This window comes from Ambystoma mexicanum, chromosome 2q (assembly GCF_040938575.1).
Source record: "Ambystoma mexicanum isolate Mex_15411 chromosome 2q, UKY_AmexF1_1, whole genome shotgun sequence".
NCBI classification, from domain to species: domain Eukaryota; kingdom Metazoa; phylum Chordata; class Amphibia; order Caudata; family Ambystomatidae; genus Ambystoma; species Ambystoma mexicanum.
In genome coordinates, this window is record NC_090924.1 from 673,946,703 (window position 1) to 673,966,692 (window position 19,990).

The window sequence follows — 19,990 nt, forward strand, 5'->3', positions numbered from 1 at the left end:
GAGTCACAGTAATTGTGGTCCCTTTGTGTAATCTCTGCTACTGCTCATATACTCTTTAGATAGGCCTGACTGCTCCGCTACTGCTACCACTTTAACATGGTAGTACTAGCTTGTACCAAGGGTAAAACTTGTATTGCCATCTGTGGTCTTAATTGTGTGTAGTGGTCCCTAAGGGCACTGCACAGGATTCTGCCCAGCACAGAACGTGAAAGGTATGACTGCAACCAACAGAAGCATTGGTTAGTAACTCCAATCATTAGGGAGACGGCCACTACATAGTTGACACCCTTCGAGACCTATATAACAACTGATACAGGGTCGAGGAAACTAGTCTCGAATATATATAGCAAAACCAAAGAGGTCATGACTGGAAGGTTTAGACTGAATCTTAACCACTGGCGTTGCTCTGGGCAACCTTCCAGACAATCGTTCTTCACTTGCCAAGCCATTACAGAAGAGGGAAAAACCATATGCAAATCAGGCTTGGTCCCACCCCAAAAGGGGCAGTCCAGCCCAAACTGCTAGGTCACATCCCTTCTGCACGAGACCACAAGCATCCCCAAACCTGTTTCGGCCTTGTTGGGCCTCATCAGTGAGGAGTAGCTAAACCTTCCAGCCATCACCTCTTTGTTTTTGCTTTGTCACCCCGATTGGGACGGGTATGCCAAACGTGGGTCCCGTGCCTGCTGGGTCTAGAGACCCAAGCTACTCCTAGGCGTAGAACGATTGTCTGGAGGGTTGCCCCAAGCAATGCCAGTGGTTAAGAATCAGTCTAAACCTTTCAGCCATCACCTCTTTGTTTTTGCTTCGAATATATATAGATATTTGAATAACCATGAGGAAATCTTCAATGGAATTATATTAAGCGGTGGGAAAGGACATTAGGGGAAAGTATAACAAGCAAACAGTGGGAGTACACCAGTGGCATCATCCCAACGTTAACAAGATCCATACAGCTGAGGTAAATGTGGCAAAAAGTACTTCTCAAATGGCATTACAGGCCCGAAAGCCTCCACACAATGATTCCTACCTCCTCAGAGAAGTGTTGGAGGGGATGTGACACGAAGGGGGATTGGAGGCACATCTAGTGGGAATAACCGATTACATTTTTGGGGTGAGGCGCGGAAGCAAATGGGGGCGACGATACAGGGACTGACCTAGCCCAAGGACAAATTAAGGATGTGCGAAATGTGGGAACCAGGACCAGGGGAACCCACTCTGACACAAAAAAGGGGCTTTTGAAAGGTAGCCAGGCTTACAGGGGTACGCCTTAAATACAGGTATCCCTAATTACGCTCACACCAGAGTAAATGCACCCCTCTAGGGAATTAAGGCCACAAGTCTTCATCTTGCAAGGATAAACTTTAATCTGCACAAAGATGGGGGTGGGCAGAGGACTCTGCTCACCCCCCCACCCCCCAACCCAGCATTCTGTCATCCGTCGCTGGCTCCTGCAGGCTGATGGTAAGCAGGAGCCTTCATATACACTTCGACTTGGTCACTGGATACTGGGATAGCTCACCCAAAAGTGTTCTTCTTGCCTTAAAAGGGCTTCTGCAGTCACCCTTCTTGCATGGCCGTGGTTCCCATTTAGGACAAACCTACTTGGCATACTTCTACATGGGCAAGAATACATTGTAACTCCGGTTTGGCAAAATTTTCTACATTATAAACATTTATATATAAACACACCTTCCCGCCATACTCTCAACACTTATATTTTATCTGGTCCAGTTATTCTAAAAAACCTTGTTTCCATTGTACTCTATGTCGTGCATTGACTCTTTTATTCTCCATTGGCTTTTAATGGACAGGGAACAGCTGCTGAGTTACCTCGTGCATTCTGATGGAGCTAGCCGTGCCCCACGCAATGCCCGAATTCTATTTTTAGCACAGGATGTATTCTTTTTGGCACAGAGGATTCTGCCGTTTACCGTGCTTTGAGATTTTAAAACTAAATAAAATAACATTCATAAGTGTATCCAGCTAATGGTTATTTGCACCTTATATTTAAATACTATCTTCATTTAGTGACCCTGCTCCCCCCTGGACTCTTGTAGTGCTTAGAAAACAGTTAACAGAAGTTTTGCCTAATTCTAAAGTGCTTGGGAATGAAGAAAAGCACTAGCTCATTCTCAACACTTTATAACCCTGCTGATAGCCGCGCGGCTGGCAATAGCTCAACAGTGGAAACAGAAGTCGGCGCCCCTTAATACACAAGTGGCTCCAGAAAGTGTAGAACTTTGTTGCCCTAGAGTGGGTGACAAACTGTAGGGGCAGCAAGAGGCCTTTAGGAAAGCCTGGGCACAGGTACCATCTTATTTGCAGAGCGAATATATGGTCCAAAGGTGCCCACACAAAATAGGGATTTTGGACTTGCTTTGAACATACAGTTATGAGTACAGTGATTGGACTTATTGCAACATGAAGGGGTTAGGGGGAAAGGGGCAGGGGGCGTTGGGAATCATTACATGTTATACTGCATAAGAAAACGAATAAAGAAACTTAAAAAAGGAAAACATTTGGACCGGGGTTACGGGCGGAAGGTTTTCTCGACAACAGCCGACCCCGAAGGTTTATCTCGGCGCAGATATGGTGGATGTCTGTCGATCGAGACGCCGTAGAGACAACATCCTTGGATGCATGGGGTTGATCCGGCTTCCATCGGATCTCTTTCGGTGTCGAAAGATTTATCAGCGCCGACATAGTTGTTACCGAGTTCCAAGAGGGGTCAGGTATTCCAAGCACCACTCTTGGCTCCGAAGCCTGCTGCATTGGGGGACGTGTGGAGGGGCGGGGGGGTTAGTCACGCCAACTGCAGCATGCTTTCTGAACATGTCAAGCATTGAGGATTTGAAATCCTCCCACTCTTGGTGGGTGGTATGCCCAGTCGACGGCTTACCTTTACCCGTCGACGACTCAGAGTCCCGACAGTGGCAGTGAGGCCTTTTCTTATTTTGGGACGAGGACAAGTGGCTCAAGTGGGTGGTGCCCCTCAATTTCAGCCTCCGAAGGCCGAACCTTAACGAGTTTAGCAGCTCAATAGTAGGGATTTGGGTTGCATTTTGGTGCATGACGGACGCCCGTCAGTCCTGTGCCGAGGTACCAGAGAAACAACTCTAGGGTCAGTGATGGACATCTTGGTGCCACAATCGGACCACCATTTGAAACCAGATTCCTGAGTGACCAACAGCTCATGTTGAGAAATTTGAATGAAGTTGTGTTCCCAAGCAGCATGTTCGTGCGAGGAAAAAAGAGGAAAAAAGAAGAGGAAAAAAGATACTGAGGTTGGGGCATAGCACCGTGGTGTTGATATGAAACCTGATGTCACGTCCAGAGCAGCCGAGCAAGACTGATAGACGGTCGGGTCGAGGTCCACTACGCCCCAATGTCCAAAGGTTTCCGAAGCAGTGAAGCTGGAGGGAATATCTATCAGATGAGGAAAGGAGAAAGGCAATCCACTGAAATGCATCTATTCAAAATCTCCACCCCGCCCCCACAAAACACTGCTATTAAGTTCAGATTATTATCAAAAAACTATGTAGGTAAAAAACTTTCTAGATTTACTGATTCTTTGGCAAATACAATATTAACTTTAAAAATTCTGCTTGTTATATGTTTCCTACTTCTATTAATGCTAATGTGTGTTTTCATGGAGTAACATACCTTAATTTTGCGGACCCTTTCTCACAAAGTTCTACAGCTTTTTTACATTCTTCTAATAAGTCCCGAACACAACCATGTTTATCTGGATATAGCGTTATTTCCTAAAGAACAGAAAATGAAAAGAACAGACAATGCAAAGGAAGAAGTAATCAGTTTTCATTACTTCAAAATGAAATGCTCTCTGCAGTATTCAAACTCTAAGAAGCATTTAAATAGTAGAAAAACAGGCAATAATATTTCAACTTTCAACTTTACTGCTCATTTACAATCATTTCTAGAATCTTTCCTCATTTCAAGTTCAAAGTTATCAGATTTACATTAAAAATATTGAACAAATACTTTCTACAGCCAGTAAACAGTAGAAATAGTGCATTTACAATATCTTACTTCATATTTTAAACTCCCGTTGCATCAGACACGAGTTAACTAAATACTAGCTTTTCAGTTTACTATCAGTTTGTTATGCACAAATGACAAATACATTCTTTACCTTCAGTAATGTTCTTTGTGATAAGATTGGTCCTTCCTCCTAAATCTAAGATACATTTCCAATACGCAGCAGATCCTCAAACATTTTCAGCCACCAATGGGTGCAATGCAACTAAGTTGACTCCCATGGCATTGGGCAGTACATATGGAGCCCGCTGCGCCCCATGACCTTAATTCTGCCTTTTCACCCCCTACTCAGTAGCTGACAGAATGTAGAGAATAATTTGCATGAGGAAGCAACAAGTCATTGAAAAAAAATAACCTTTTCAAAGGCAAGCCATTTATTCCGCACACATACTACTCCTTTTAGAGACTCCCTAACCAATCATGAACTGGGAAGAGGGAGAAGAGCATCAACCATCACCAAAACTAGTTAACTCTAGCACCGCCTGACTAGGCAGAGTCCAAGCAATAGTGTTCAGCAAACGTGTGCAGGAAAACTTGAGCATTGTCAACAGGGATGCCTTCTTGCAGAGGAGACGCACCCGCCAGGCCTCTCTTGGAATGGGCTCCAAGACCTATAGGACCTCTTTCCCATCCAGATCATAACATTCTGAAGTACAATTCGTCTGGACAGTGTGTGGAAACAGACCTGCCCCTAAGGGCCGCTGAACAAGCAGCAACAGTTGGTCTACTTCCACACGTTTCTCTGCTGAGAAACTTAGCAGAGACCTCTTGTGATCCAGACAGTGAAACCTCTATGCTATCATGAACTGTGGAGTTAGAAAGAAGATTGACAATTGAAGCTTTTGAAAAAGGTGAACAAATTACTTAAACCTCTGGTAATGATCTTTCTGATGTATATGCCTGTCAAATATGCCTCATTTAGATTCAGCGGCAGGAGCACATCTTCGGACAGCTCTAACCACTAGGGGGCCTCGAGAGACCTAGAAATTCCTCAGCTTCGGGCAACGGAACCTTTGGCAGCAAAAAACAGTCTTGCTTTAAATTTAGTACAGAGCCGAGGGGCATGACCCCAGGTGTGGGAACAACCCCCCGACCCCCACCAACTGCCGCCTCACCTCAGTCACCTTTTTTACACATGCGTATATAGCTAGCTACACTTAACATTAGCCACTGGCATTCAAGCAGGGGAAGGTGGGTGGGCCGTATGGAGGAAAGAGCACTATGTGTACTATAGTCACTACGGTGAGTAACTTTAATTACTCATACGTCACAACACTTTTCCTCCATTCTTGCGGGTGATTCCACTAAACAAGACCATAGGTTGGAGCTGTGACAACCTTCCTCATATCGGACAAAGCAAATCGTTCTTCACTCTGCATCGCGCCTGGAGATGTTATCTAGGAAATAGTGCTTACAGAAGGCAGACAGAGTGGCCCAAGGAGCCACCTTGCCGATGACATCCCAAGAAGCATGCCTCTGAAATGCGAAGGCCGTGGCCTTGGACCTGACCGCGTGGGCATGAAGCCCCTCCAAGGAATGGGTTTGCCCATGGCCGTATCCACCTTAGAGATGGCCTGGACCAGCCAACAGGTGGTAGAAGCTTTGGAAGCCTTGGAACCAGCACACCAGCCCCCCGAAAGTAATGACCAAAGTCAGACTTCCTGAAGGATTTAGTCTGTCAAAAATAGAACTTTAGGATGCTCTTGCGGTCCAAGGAATGTAGTCTCATTTCTGCCTCCGACTACGGGAAGACATAGGTTACTCACCGTAGTGACTAACGTACTCTTAGTCCTAAGAGTACGTTAGTCACTACGGTGAGTAACTTATGTCTTCAGTCCCCTTTCCTCCATACTGCACGGGCGTCCCTTCCAAGGGACGGGAGACTGAACCTTTTTCACCAGAAAAAACATTCTTTTTAAATTTAGAGGCGCACAGGGGTGCAGCCCAGGGAGCGTGCACTGCCCTGACTCCACCCTCTGGTGCCACACCTCAGCCTACATCGACACGATGACAATAGATTTAACATTGCCCAATGACACCAGTATGAGGGGGGGTGGGACGTATGGAGGAAAGGGTACAATGGACTAAGAGTACATTAGTCACTACTAACTTATAATTACTCTTACCGTTCTGTCCCTTTTCCTCCATACTGCATGGGCTATTACAACTGAATGTAGCCCCAGGGTGGCGAGGAGACCCTCTTTAAGGAAATAGGTTTCTGAGAACCGCCCGTCCGAAAGCCCCGTCAGATCTAGAGCAGGCATCCAAACAGTAATGCATGAAGAAAGCTGAGGGAGTGGACCAAGTGGCCGTTCTGCTTACGACTTGCCAAGGGACATTGCCCTGAAATGCAATGGCCGTTGCCTTGGCCCTGACTGCGTGGGCATGCATGTTGGCTGGAGGCGGCTTGTGTTGGTCCTTGTATGTTTCTTTGATGGCGAGACCATCCAGCGGGATATGGAGGCCTGATAGCCTGGTCGCCTGGTCTTGAGCCCCCGAAGGAGATAAACAAGGCATCCAATTTGCAGAAGCCCTTGGTCCAGTCCAAGTAGAACTTCAGGGCACACCTGACATGCAGGCAGTGCAGCATTCTGTGCTTCATCCTTGGGATCGGCAGAAAACATAGGAAGGACTATTTCCTTGTTCAAGTGGAAAGCAGACGTCACCTTGGGCAGGAATGCTGGGTGTGTCCGCATGACTACTTTGGTCCTTGTGAAAGTTGGTATATGGTTCCGAGGCAACCAGTCCCTGGATTTTGCCTACTATGAGCCGAGGTGAGGCCGACTAGTAAGGCCGCCTTGATGGTGACCAGCCTGATGTCCGCGGATGCCATTGGTTTAAACTGTTTGTGCGCCAGGGCACCCATGACTATGTTAAGGTCTCAAACAGGGGGGGGGGGGAGCGGGGGGGGGTGGGGTCGATTGAATGGCGGGTAGAGCCCACCGAGCCCCGTCAAATGTTTCTTGACTATAGGATTGGAGGATGAGAAGATCCCCGTCCGAGTTCCAGTAAGCCCCAATGGCTGCAAGGTATGTACGGCTGGCGTCTACCTGGACCCCCGAGTGGGTGCGGTGTGCCGAGCATGTCGTCCAAAGTACATGCCAGGGGGTCGATTTCCTTGTAGTCTACCCAGTGGCAGAACCTGGTCCATTTACTTTTATACTGAGCCCTGGTAGGCCTTGCTCCTAGCGCCCTGTATGGTTTCCAAATTAGCCTGGGAGAGGCTGAGGTTCTGCTGCGTTACCTGCTCAGGCACCACGCTGTGAGGGCTTGTTTGAGACGCAAGGGGCGGGGGGGGGGAGAGGGGGATTGGGGGTTTGAGGGTGGGGGGTGGGTGTTGATGACAATGCCTCCCTGCTGCGCCAGAAGATGTGCTGGGCTCGTCATGAGTTGAAGCGCCGAGCAGCTCCAAAAACCATGGCCTGGCCGGCCACCATGGAGCCATTAGAATGATGTTGAGTTGGCGAGACTTCTTGATCTTGCAAATCGCTCTGTGAATCAGCGTAGTGGGCGGGAAGGCGTAAGCCATCATGCCGTTCAACTGAAGCTGTAATGCATCACCCAGGGAGTCGGGACCCTGTGCACAGAGGGCACTTCTTGTGCCAGGTGGCAAAGAGATACACCTCGCAATGGCCCCACTTATTGAAGATCTGACTAACGAGGTTGTTTAGCTGCCACTCTTGTCGGCTCCCAACCTGCTGAGCCTGTGCGCCTCGAGGTTGGATTCCCCCGGGAGGGGCACTGCCCTGAGGTAGATGTCATTTTCCAGAGCCCATTCCCACATGCTCATCGCCAGTTTGCACAGAGGAGGGGACCTGGTGCCTTCCTGCTTGTTGACATAGTACATGCTGGTCGAGTTGTCTGTCTGGATGAGGACAACCTTGACCCTGAGAAGTGGTAGGAATACTCAGAGCGCTAGCCAGATGGCGTTCAGCTCTAACCAACTGATGTGGTATTCCTGCTCCTGTCGAGTCCAGGTGCCGTGGACCGAGAGATCATCCAGGGTGGCTACCCAGCCCTCAAACGAGGAGTCTGTAGTGATGGTGGCCTGGGTGGCCGAAAGGGTTTGCCCGCCCGCAAGTAGCAGTCCTTGGACCACCATATTAGGTCCGGGTGAAGAGATGGAGGAACGTTTATCATCTCTGATTTGGCTCCCCGCTCCTGGTTCCGTGAGGCCGTGAAGTGCAACTGAATCCTCCTCATACTCAATCTCGTGTCTGGAACGGCTAATCAGACCACCACCCCCAAAAGACCCAGGAGATGCTGGTACCACCATGCCGAGGTCACCTCTGTGCTGAGAAAGTGGGCGGTGGCCCTTCGGATGGCTGAAATCTTGTCCTCTGACGGAAATACCTTCTCGGAGCACGTATACCAGATGAGGCCCAAGAATGTCAGTCTGCGTGGGCTGCAGCTGTGACATCTTGAGATTGAGCGAGAAGCCCAGTTTGTGCAGTGTGTTCATAAAGGCATGGGAAGGGTGGAGATGTAGCCCTGACAAATCAGTCGTCGAGGTATGGGTAGATGTGGAGACCCTGCGCTCTGAGGCGTGAAGCAACCATATTCATGAGCCTGGTAAAGACCCTGGGGGCCGAATTGAGGCCAAAAGGAAGGACCTTGTATTGAAAATGGTAGCCCATGATCCAGAACCGTAGGAAAGAACAATGGGGCTGCCAAATCAGGACGTGTAGGTACGCGTCATTCAGATCCCGGGAGCACATCTCCCCTGTACAATGTCTCTACTATAAAAGCTGACGAAACCATCTTGAATTTTTGTAGGGATAAGAAGAGGTTGAGGGTGGAAAGGTCCAGCGCAACTCTCAGGCCCGCCTGGTTCTTCTGAATAGCAAAAATCCTGGAGTAAAAGCGCAAGCCTCGCTTGGAGGCTGGGACTTCCTCCACTGCCTGGCTCTCTACGAGCAAACGGATCTCCGCCAGAAGAGTTGCTGTCTCAACCCGAGGGAGTGGAGGGGAGGAGAGGCTGGGATAGGTAGGCGGTACCCAATGGATACTACAGAGAGGATCCAGGGGTCCACGAAATTCTGGTGCCAGAAATGTGCATGGAGAGCAAGCCTGCGCCCCCCCCCCCCCCACCTGAGACACGTGGACCCGAAGGGACATGTCATGCCCCCTTTCCCTCCGAGGCTGTCGCGGAGGAGGAGGACTGAAAAAGCCATTACCCCCCCCCCCCTTTGTTGCCTGCGCCGGTTCTGAGACGGCAGGCGGTCCAGATCTCCATTCATGGAAGTAGCAGAACCCTCCATACATACATACGCTCCCTGTCAGAGCGCTGCTGTGACTGGGTGTACAACTTATGACGTGGTCTTTGTCAAGATGTGTTAGGGAGAATTCTCATTTATAGCTAATTTCCCTCACCTAGTGAGTCCCTCAGCAGCTTTGCTGGATTTCTTGGGTTTATTTTTTCCACCTGGTAAGAGCGTGAACCTTTTTCCCCACTATTACATGTCCTTTGCCATAAGTATTTCTACTGTTTGTGTGATCTTGGGCTCTGGAGCTGCACCACTCCATGAGCCCCCCTTTTTGTATGTGTTTCACAGCACTTTCAGTGCAGTGACACAGGGGTCGTCTTTGGGACCTCCCCCTGACTCCATTTTTCTGGGACTGACTACTGTCCCCCAGAAACACGTAAAGTTGCCATTAACTTTATATAGTCACTTTAAACTGCAGACCCAGTACACCCCATCTTACATGGAGTTCTGGAAAGGGTTAATTCCTACCCCTTTTTGTCTGTGCCTCTCTGAGCTTTATTTTGCTCTCTTAACACTAAGACTTGGCTGTGGCAGTGGTATCTACCCTAACTTTTCTACCGCGATTATACTATATAATTCTTTTAAATTATAAAGTGCTTTTCTTCCCTCCCAACACACTCTCACCTTCCCATCCCCCCTTCATCCACTTCCCCCCTTCCAATCTCCCCATCTCAACCCACGCTCGCAACCTTGGCCTTCATATTGACTCCTCTCTCTCCTTCTCTAACCACATCTCCCTAACCTCTCGTGTTTGTTGGCACCACCTCTTCAACATCCGTAAAATCCGCTCCTCGCTCACCTTTCACGCTTCTAAACTCCTAATCTCCTCCCTTATTTTCTCCCGTCTCTTCTACTGCTCCTCTCTTCTCTTTGGACTCCCTGTCTCTCACCTGACTCCCCTAAAATCCATCTACCACTCCTCTATCCGCACTCTGTCTTCTTGGCCTTCGAGACTATCTCTACCTCACTCTCTGAACTCGGCTGGCTCCCCTTCCTCTCACAATTGAAATTCCAATTCCTCTGCCTTGTCTACAAATCTCTCCATGACCTCGAGCCCCCTACCTTGCCTCCCTCCTCTCATTTTACTCTCCCTCCCACTCTCTCCGCTCAGCCTATCACCTTCTCGCTGTACCCCCAGCCCCTTGTGCCTCCTCGCAATTACGCTCCTTTCAACTCCTGGCTCCCCTCCACTGGAACTCCCTACCTCTCTATCTGCTCCACCCCTACCTACCCGTCTTTCCGTTACTCCCTCAAAGCCCTTCTTCTCCACTCGCCCCACCCCCGACTCTCCTTCCCTACCTCTCTCCCCCCTCACATGCCTGCCCCCCCTTGACTTATCCACACCCTCCGCCCACCATCCAATGACCCCAATTTGGATACTGTTACCACAGTGCGTTGGAGGTCACCCAGGGTCCTACCCCTTCCCCTCCCCCAATCTGTGTAAATTGTTCTAAATACTGCATCATTGGTTTGTTTCATGTTTGTTTATTATGCCTCAATCATTACTGTACCTGTTCTTCTGTAAAGCGCTTTGGTGTAAATCGCTTTTTAAACTCAAACATAAACATACACATAACAAACGTGGTACTGTTTTAGGCTATTTTATTAGCCTCGAACTTCAATCCAATGACCAAATACTTTTTATTTCGGCTCTGGCTGGGTTTTATCGCCATTTCTTTTTGTTAAAGTCCTTCTTGTGTTTTACTTTGCGCGGCAAACCAGGTTTGCCTCCTTTGTTCGCCAATCTTTGGCGGGCTTCTGGGTGTCTAGGTGGGCTGAATGTGAGGGAGGGGTTTAGTCATCCCCTGCACAGGGTCTCTGGAAACGCAAGTCACATTTTGTATTGACTGGCTGAGGTGGTTGTCCAGGCCGGACAAGGAACAAGTTACTTACCTGTAACTGTTGTTCTCCAGCATGGGTCTGGCATGGATTCACATGCTCATGAATATTCCCCGTCGTCAGGCTGGGAATCCTCGGTAAAGAAAAAACCAGTATCAGTTTCGTTTCTGATCTGTCTTTCGTAGCAATAACCAATCACTGGTCTCTGCGTCATACTGACCACAGCCAATGACTGCCCTCTACCTAAGCACCGCCTCTGGCAGCCATCTTCAGATTTGGAAGCACGTGAAGTGGCAGTATGACCAAGTGAAGAGCCGCAGAGGGGTAGGCGGGAGGGTTCGCATGTGAATCCATGCCAGACCCATGCTGGAGAACAACAGTTACAGGTAAGTAACTTGTTCCTTCTCCAGCATGGGGTCTGGCATGGATTCACATGCTCATGAATAAAGAATACATAGCAGTACACACATGCACAACCACGGGAGGTGGCAAAGGCTCAACATTAAGCATTACATCAAACTCAACATTAAGCATCTTACCTCCTCACCAGGCTCACCTCAGGCGAACAGGTTGCGCAGCACTGCTTGGCCGACCCTGGACTCCTCCCTGGAATCCCGATCGACGCAGTAGAACTTTGTGAAGGTGTGCGTCGACCTCCACGTAGCAGCCCTGCATATGTCCAGCAGGGGCACACCAGAAAGGAACGCTGTGGTAGCTGCGATCGCTCTGGTGGAATGGGCTCTCGGACGGCCAGGCAGCGGTCGGTTTGCCAACCGATGACAGTACATGATACAGCCGGAGAGCCATCTGGAAATGGAAGCCTTCGAGAGAGCCTTCCCCTGATTGACAGGTCCAAAGTTCACAAAGAGTTGTGACGTCTTCCGAAAACCCTTCGTGCGGTCCACGTAGAACTTCAGCGCTCTAGCTACATCCAGCGAGTGCAAAGTCCTCTCAGCCGGCGACGAAGGCGACGGGAAGAACACAGGTAACACCAAGGGTTCGTTGAGATGGAAGTCCGACGGTACCTTGGGCATGAAGGAGGGGTGCGTCCTGAGCACTACCCTCGTGTCGTGGAAAGTCAAGTACGGGGCCTTGCAGGAAAGGGCCTGGATCTCTCCCACTCGTCGTGCGGAGGTGATGGCCACAAGAAAAGCTGTTTTCCACGATAGAAACTTCAACGGGGCCGAGTGCAGAGGCTCGAACGGAGGTCCCATGAGCTTGGTCAGCACCACGTTGAGCTCCCACGCCGGGGCCGGAGCCTTCACCGGCGGGAACGATCTGAACAGTCCCTTCATGAACTCTTTCACCAGACGATGAGACCACAAGGACGTCCGCCCCGTGGTTCTGGTGTATCGGGAGATCGCAGCAAGATGAATCTTGATGGACGCGTGTGCCAGACCAGCTTTGGCCAGCGTCAGCAGGTACGGCAGTACTTGGGGGGCCGTAATCCGTAGAGGGTTAATCTTCTGTGCGTGGCACCAGACAGAGAACCTCTTCCATTTGTGTCCGTAGCATTTAAGAGTCGAGGACGCCCTGGCCTTTGCAAGAACCTCTCTGCAATCGGCCGGTATGTCGTATCCTCCAAACTCTAGCGCTGCAGGAGCCAGGCCTGCAAGTTCAGCGACTTCGGGTCGTGGTGGAGGATGGCGCCTCCTTCCCTGGAGAGTAGATCCGCGTCCGCCGGCAGCTTGATCGGCGGGGACGCTGACAAGTCCAGAAGGTCCGGGAACCATATCTGCCTCGGCCACGCAGGTGCGACGAGGATCATCCTGCACCGTGACCTCTTGAGCTGGTTGACGAGCCGGATTAGCAGAGGCAAGGGAGGGAACGCGTAGAGGAACAGGCCCTCCCAGGGGAACGAGAAAGCATCGCCCATGCTCCTCGTCTGGGGAAACCTGCTGGCGAACCTCCGGCACTTGGTGTTCGTCGCCGTCGCGAACAGGTCGATCTGGGGTGTGCCCCACCGTCGGAAGAGGCGATCCACCAGATCCTGCCGTAGTTCCCACTCGTGGCACGAGCGCAGCTCCCTGCTGAGTGAGTCGGCGATGGTGTTTTTTATCCCTGCCAGATGAAACGGCACTAGAAAAATCCCTTGGGCAACGGCCCAATGCCACAGGTCCTGCGCCTCCTTGGACAGCGCTGGGGACCTGGTTCCGCCCTGTTTCCTGATGTAAAACATGGTGGTGGTGTTGTCGGTGAAGATCCTCACCACCTTGCCCTTGAGGGACGGAAGGAAGGACCTGAGGGCCCAAAACACTGCACGGAGCTCCAGGACGTTGATATGCAGGGACTTCTCCGTCGGGAGCCAGAGTCCCCTTGCGTGCAGATTTTCGGTGTGCGCTCCCCACCCTTCCAGGGAGGCATCCGTGGTCACGGTCTCCTGGTGGGCTGGGGTCTGGAAGTCCATGCCCGCCGTCAAATGCGCGCGGGTGCCCCGCCACCGTATCGCTCGTCGGAAACTCTCGTCGAGCTTGATCCTTTCCTCGAAGCTGCCCGTCGTCTGGATCCAGCGCGCATCCAGGAATTCTTGCAACGGGCGCATCCGGAGCCTGCACATGGGAATGAGGTAGATGCAGGAAGACATCATCCCGAGGAGGGACTTGATGGACCTCACTTTGGCCGCGTCGGCCACCAACATCCGTTGCACCTTGCCCAAGATGGTCCTGGTCCTCTCCTCCGACGGGGAGGCCAGAAGGGACACTGTGTCGAGCCTGGCTCCCAGAAACAGTGCGACTTGCGCGGGCACCAGGTGGGATTTGGCGTAGTTCACGGAGAATCCCAGGTCCGTGAGGAGTTGGACGGTCCTTGCCGTGTGGACCACGGCGAGCTCCCTCGTCTTGGCGCGGATGAGCCAGTCGTCCAGGTAGGGGTAGACGTGAATCCCCTCGCGGCGCAGCTGCGCCGCCACCGGTGCGAGGCACTTGGTGAATACCCTGGGTGCCGACCGTAGTCCGAAGGGAAGGGCTTTGAACTGGTAATGACGCCCTTGGACCACGAATCTGAGGAATTTGCGGTGCCCCTTTAGGATGGGAATGTGGAAGTAGGCATCCTCCAAATCCAACGACGATAGGAAGTCTCCTTCCTCCAGCTGACCCAGGACGTGCTGGAGGGTGACCATCCGGAACTTCTGCGCCTTGATGAACTTGTTCAGACGTCGCAGGTCCAGGATGGGGCGCCATCCTCCCGTCTTCTTCTTCACGAGGAAGTATCTCGAGTAGACTCCGGAGCCCCGAAGCCTCTTTGGGACGAGTTCGATGGCGCCTTTTCTGAGCATCGCCTTTACCTCCAGGAGAAGTTGAGGGACGTGAAGTTCTTTCCTGGCCACGGGGGGGGACGCGCGGGCACCTTCTTTGAAACTCGAGCGCGTGGCCCCGGGCCAGGGCGTCCAGCACCCAACGGTCGGTGGAGATGGACTCCCACACGCTGACGAAGCCCGCCAGCCGGCCTCCCACCGGGGTGCTTCGGTGGGGGCCCGACCCCACGGCCGGTTCAATCCTGCTTGGGCGCGGCCTTGCCGCCTTGACCTCCTTGGCGACGACGGCGGGGTCCGCTAGACTTGCCTCGTCCTCTGTAGGCCTCTTGCGACGACGAGCGGGCCGCTTGACGGTAGGAAGCGAAACCGCCGCCGGAACCTTTGGAGGCGCCCTTGCCTCCGCCGCTCCGAAAGGGCGTCCGTCGTTGCAGGACTCCAAGGGCCCGGGCCGTCTCAGTATCCGCCTTGATGGCCTGAAGGGAATCGTCCACTGTCTTCCCAAACAGGTTGTTCCCGTCGAAGGGCATGTCCAGGACTCTGGTCTGGACGTCCTGCCGGAAATCCGTAGCTTTGAGCCATCCACGACGTCGAAGGCAAACGCCGTTGCCCAGCTGGCGGAACCCGGTGTCGGCGATGTCCGTCGCCACGGTGATGGCGTGGTCCGAGGCCACCTCACCTTCCTGCAGGATCTCAAGGGCCTCCGCCCTCTTGTCGTCCGGCAGAAAATCCAGCAGGGGAGCTATCTTGTACCAGAGCTCCCTGTCATAGCGGGCCACGATAGCCAAGGCGTTGGCCGCTTTAATCGTCGTCGCTGCCGACGAGATGACTCTACGTCCCATAGCATCCAATTTCTTTCCCTCGCCGTCCGGCGGGGAAGTCGATGTGGAGGCCGCACCCCCCCCCGCTTTCTTCCTGGCTGCCGCGGAGACGACGGAGTCCGGGGTAGGCTGCGCCCGGAGGCACAGGGGGGCCGTGTCCGGGACCCGGTACTTTTTCTCGTACCGGTCTCTTCTAGCTGGCGTCGTGGAAGGGTTCTTGAGGAGGGAAAGGCCCTCATCCCAAATGTCGTCCAACAGAGGCACTGAGAGGACCGTCTTCCTCTTGGCCTCGCGCCGCTGATAAAGGAAGCCTTCCTTTTTCTTCTCCTCAGGGCAGAGTTGGAAAAGCTCGGAAGCCCTGGAGATCATGGAGTGGAAAGATCCGATCTCGTCGGGCGGAGAAGCCCTGGTGGGAGGCGACGACGGAAAATCCTCGTCGTATGCCTCGTCGTCCGTACCCGTCGCTGCCGTGTCAGTCCCCGTATCATCCCCTCGGGTGGACGGGGAGGAGGGCTGGACGGGGCGCGACGGTTGAAAAGGAGGTGGTGGATGGATCCTTCTTTTCTTGGTAGGGGGAACACCAGAAGGTCCCGGTTCTGGATCCCCCGACGGGAGAGGTTCCTCCGTCGGTAACGGTAGCCTCGTCCTTATCTCGGAGCATAAGGACTGTATGGCCAACAAAATGGCCGCCGAGTTGTCTTGCGGTGCTGGCAGAGGGGAATCCGACGGGCGGGCAGGGGCCCCGTCGGTATCCTCGACGATGTCGTCGTCGTCACCTGCGTCGGGGTCCATTCCGACGGGCTGGCCTTCTTCCACGCCTAGGCCGTGGCTTAAGACCTCGATCAGCTCCTCTTCTGAGGTTGAGGCCGAATCTCCGACGACGCCCTGCCCCCCCTTCTTCTTCCCCACGGAGGGTTTCACGGGGGTCCTATCGATGGGCACAAAGGAAGACTCCCTCCGAGGAGGCAGGGAGATTCTGGGCCCTGAGGTCGCCACCACTGGTGCAGCCACCACAGGCTGAGCCAGGGCCGCCGCGACCGTTTCGATAGAGGGCTTGGTCGGATGGATCAAGGCCTTCACCACCTTAGGTGCGCTCACCGCCTTATCCTTGAGGGAGGGGGCACTGCCACGCTCCTCCTCTGCCTTAGAGCTCGACCGGGGCCTCTCCAGGAGCTTCGCCGGGTGCTCGGCCTTCCTCTTACCCGACCCAGAGCGTTGGCTCGTGGTTGATGGTGCCGGGGAGGGTGCGCCCTGCCTGGCGCCCGTAGAGCCCGAACGTTCGGCGCTCCCGGTGCCAGCGGACTCGCGGTGCTTGGCCTTATGTTGGGCCCCCGTCGCCGGGGCGCCCTCAAAGGTCTTAGAAGACCGCTCGGATTTCTTCTTCTTCTCGCCAGACGGGCTCTTACCCTCCAGCCAGTTGGCGAGACGTTGATGGCGGTCCTTCATGGTCCGTTCCGACATGTTGCCGCAAAACGCACAGTCCTTCTCCACGTGCGTCTTGTCCTCATGAAGGCAGTAAAGGCAGAAAGAGTGTTCGTCCTCCTTGAAGACGTTCTGCAGCTGGCATCCAGGGCAGACCCTGAACAGCTTTCCGGGCGTCGAGCTTCCCTTCTCCTGGGCCATCTCCGAGACCGGGCCTGAGAAGCTTCTGGATTCCTCCGAAGTGTAGCTCGACGAAATCTTCACCCTTGAGGGGCACAGATGAATCCGACACGGGTCCCCGTTGATCGGATGTAGGATCGGTGGAGCTTGAGGCTCTTTGACCGAAAGAATCGAAGTTTTTTTGTGAAAAAAGCGCGAAAAATAGCACTAACGCTCGAGAGCAATAGCACGAGGATCCCAACACATGAACGTGCGGTAAAAATCTGAAGATGGCTGCCAGAGGCGGTGCTTAGGTAGAGGGCAGTCATTGGCTGTGGTCAGTATGACGCAGAGACCAGTGATTGGTTATTGCTACGAAAGACAGATCAGAAACGAAACTGATACTGGTTTTTTCTTTACCGAGGATTCCCAGCCTGACGACGGGGAATATTCATGAGCATGTGAATCCATGCCAGACCCCATGCTGGAGAACTGCCTTGCTGAGTGATTGACAGCCAGGCTGTGTGAATGGGTGATTTTAGAATAAAAGGCAGGACTCTTGAGCTGGAAGTCAGAGTCGCCACTGGAACTGCAAAGAACCAAAGAGAAGCGGGGAAGAAGACGGCTGCTGCAATTCCCGAGTCCCAGTGAAGCCCTGCTGCAGTCCTGAACCATCTACCCTTCAACAAGAGAAGATCCAGTCCGGAGTCTTCTTCCCTTGAGCCTGGTGGGATCAACCAGCTCACCTTCCACAGGCAGAGGATCCTCTTCTTGGTCAAAATCACTGCACACAGCTGTAGTGGTCCGGATAGCCATCTGAAGAGCCTCTCCTGTTTTGAAGTAGCGTACCTTTTATTCACCATTGCTTTGCTGCTGCTGGCTTCATCCCTGAGTAGTGCAGATTGCTCCAGACGTCGTCCTTCTTGTCCCCACGACTGAAGCTTCAGGAACCTTGAGTCTGCAGGAACTACCAGGAACAACTGCCGTGGCACCAGCTCTTTCATACGAATAAGGTACTGTGTCCGACTTCAAGGAACTAGGGTGAACCCTTTTTCTCCTCACCAAAGGCTTGTCTTTACCTTCCTTCCCGCTTATAACTTTTTCTTCTCTTTTGACAATATCCAAGTACTCCTGGCAATCTCGAATTGTGAACTGTTCTAACCTTGTGATCCTTGACAACAGGACCCCTGTCCCATTGACACTGGCGCAGGCCTATTGACTTATCTACGTTTCAGAAAGTGGCTCCTGATTCTATCTGCCTTGACAGAAGTATGGCCTATGTTTTTTGTCCCCAACTCTCTTGTGTTAATTCATGTGCTAAGTGTGTTTGACTACTGCAACATTTCTTCTCGCGGGTACGCTTCTCTTTCGTAAGACCGATCTGTCATTACTGTCAAAAAGTGATCGCGTAACCACCACCGGTAACATTTTTGTTTCACAACACCGGTCTGTCAAATCCAAAGGTACTTACATTGAATTGTTCTGCACAAGGGGAATCTGTTGTGTGTAGTGTATTTGAAGTGTGGTTTTCATTTAATAGAAGTGAAGTGTTTTGTGAACAGATGGCCTAAAAATAAATGTACTTTTACTTTTTAACCAAAAACCTTGAGTCAGTGTTCGCTTGAGTCACAGTAATTGTAGTCCTTTGCGTAATCTCTACTACTGCTCATTTGCCCTTGAGATAAGTCTGGCTGCTCCGCTACTGCTACCACTCTAACTGTGTAGTACAGGCTTGTACCAAAAGTGAAATTGTACTACCACCTGTAGTCTTAATCTTGTGTAGTGGTCCCTAAGGGCACTGCCCAGGATTCTGCCTAACAAGATGGACAAAGACTTGGCCGTTTGTTAGCTCTTTTTCTTCTTGTCCAGCTTTGTGTCCATGGTGGAGTGTGTTAGGGAGAATTCTCTTCTAAGGCTAATTTCCCTTACCTATAGAGTCCCCCAGCAGCTTGGCTGGATTTGAAGGGTTAATTTTTTTCTTCTGCTAAGCGTGAGACCCTTTTTTCCCCACTCTTAGATTGCTAGAGTGTTTTAGGCTATCTTGTGTGCTTATGGTCTATGGGGTTTTTTCACACCCTTATAGGAATAATCTTTTTAACATGTGTGGTACACTGCACCCTCCGCGCAGTACCACAGGGGTGTCGTAGCAACCCCCAATCAGAATCCATACCCTGGGACTGACTACTGTCTCTCAGGGCAGGTAAAGTTACCATTGACTTTACTAGTCAATAATTATGAAGGAAAGAGTTACTTACCTGTAACTGTTCTCCAGCATGGGTCTGGCATGGATTCACATGCTCATGAATATTCCCCGTCAGGCTGCGAATCCTCGGTAAAGAAAACCCAAGATGCACTCTGCCCCGATAGGTTGGTGGGTTCTCCCGCCAGGGGAGCCACCCCACTGTGTGAGTGACAGCTAGGCTGTATGAATGGGGGTCTTGCTGCATAAAAGCAGGGTCCTGAGGAATGGAGGACAAGACGTCGCCACTGGAACTAGAAACCTGAAGAGGAGAGAAGCTGAAGACATCTGCAACAACTGAAACACCGGTCAAGCCCTGCTGCAGATCCCGACCACTTTTCTCCAACGACTCGAGAAGATCTTCGCCTGCAAGAGTCTTCTTCCCTTGAGCTGGTGGGGCCAACCAGTTCACCAATCGCCTTCAAGGACCAGCCTTGGTCGAATCGCCAGTGCCCTGCACTCTGAGACCGGATAGCCAGGCACCCATCCACCACGACCACGATTTAAAGGAGCGTACCTTTTATTCGTTTTGGCAGCACCGCAGCTGGCTTCATCCCTGGGCAGTGCAGTAACTCAAACCTTCCTCCACGACGAGAGCCCCTCTTCCTCTGCTGGATCTCCCGAACTGCAGGAACTGCCAGGAACTACCGCCACCGCAGGAGCCTCTTCCACTTTTAAGGTACATCGTTCCGCCAGGCCTCCCGTTTCCCTGGGTATGACTAAAGGTGATTTAAATCCTTTACTTACCTACTGGGTTGGCCACCCCTATCGTCTAACATTGTCTTTTACCTTCTGCAACCGCCTTTTAAAATCGTTAAAGAAAGACTTGACTGCAGCTACTAGAACAGTTTGATCCTGGGCACATTGCCATGTACCACTGACTCTGGCACAGGCCTATTGTCTCTGGCTAAATCTGTTACAACTGCCTTCT

At 51.9% G+C, this 19,990-nt stretch overlaps 1 protein-coding gene across 4 annotated transcripts in view; it reads right to left on the reverse strand.

The window, feature by feature from the left end:
* The window catches only part of USP7 (ubiquitin specific peptidase 7), a 2,259,762-nt gene that overhangs the window by 311,714 nt on the left and 1,928,058 nt on the right, over positions 1 to 19,990 (reverse strand). For all 4 annotated transcript variants that reach the window (XM_069647850.1, XM_069647849.1, XM_069647847.1 and 1 more), the window contains exon 26: positions 3,667 to 3,767. In XM_069647850.1, coding sequence (XP_069503951.1) covers positions 3,667 to 3,767 — 101 coding nt within the window. The remainder of the gene's footprint in view (positions 1 to 3,666; positions 3,768 to 19,990) is intronic.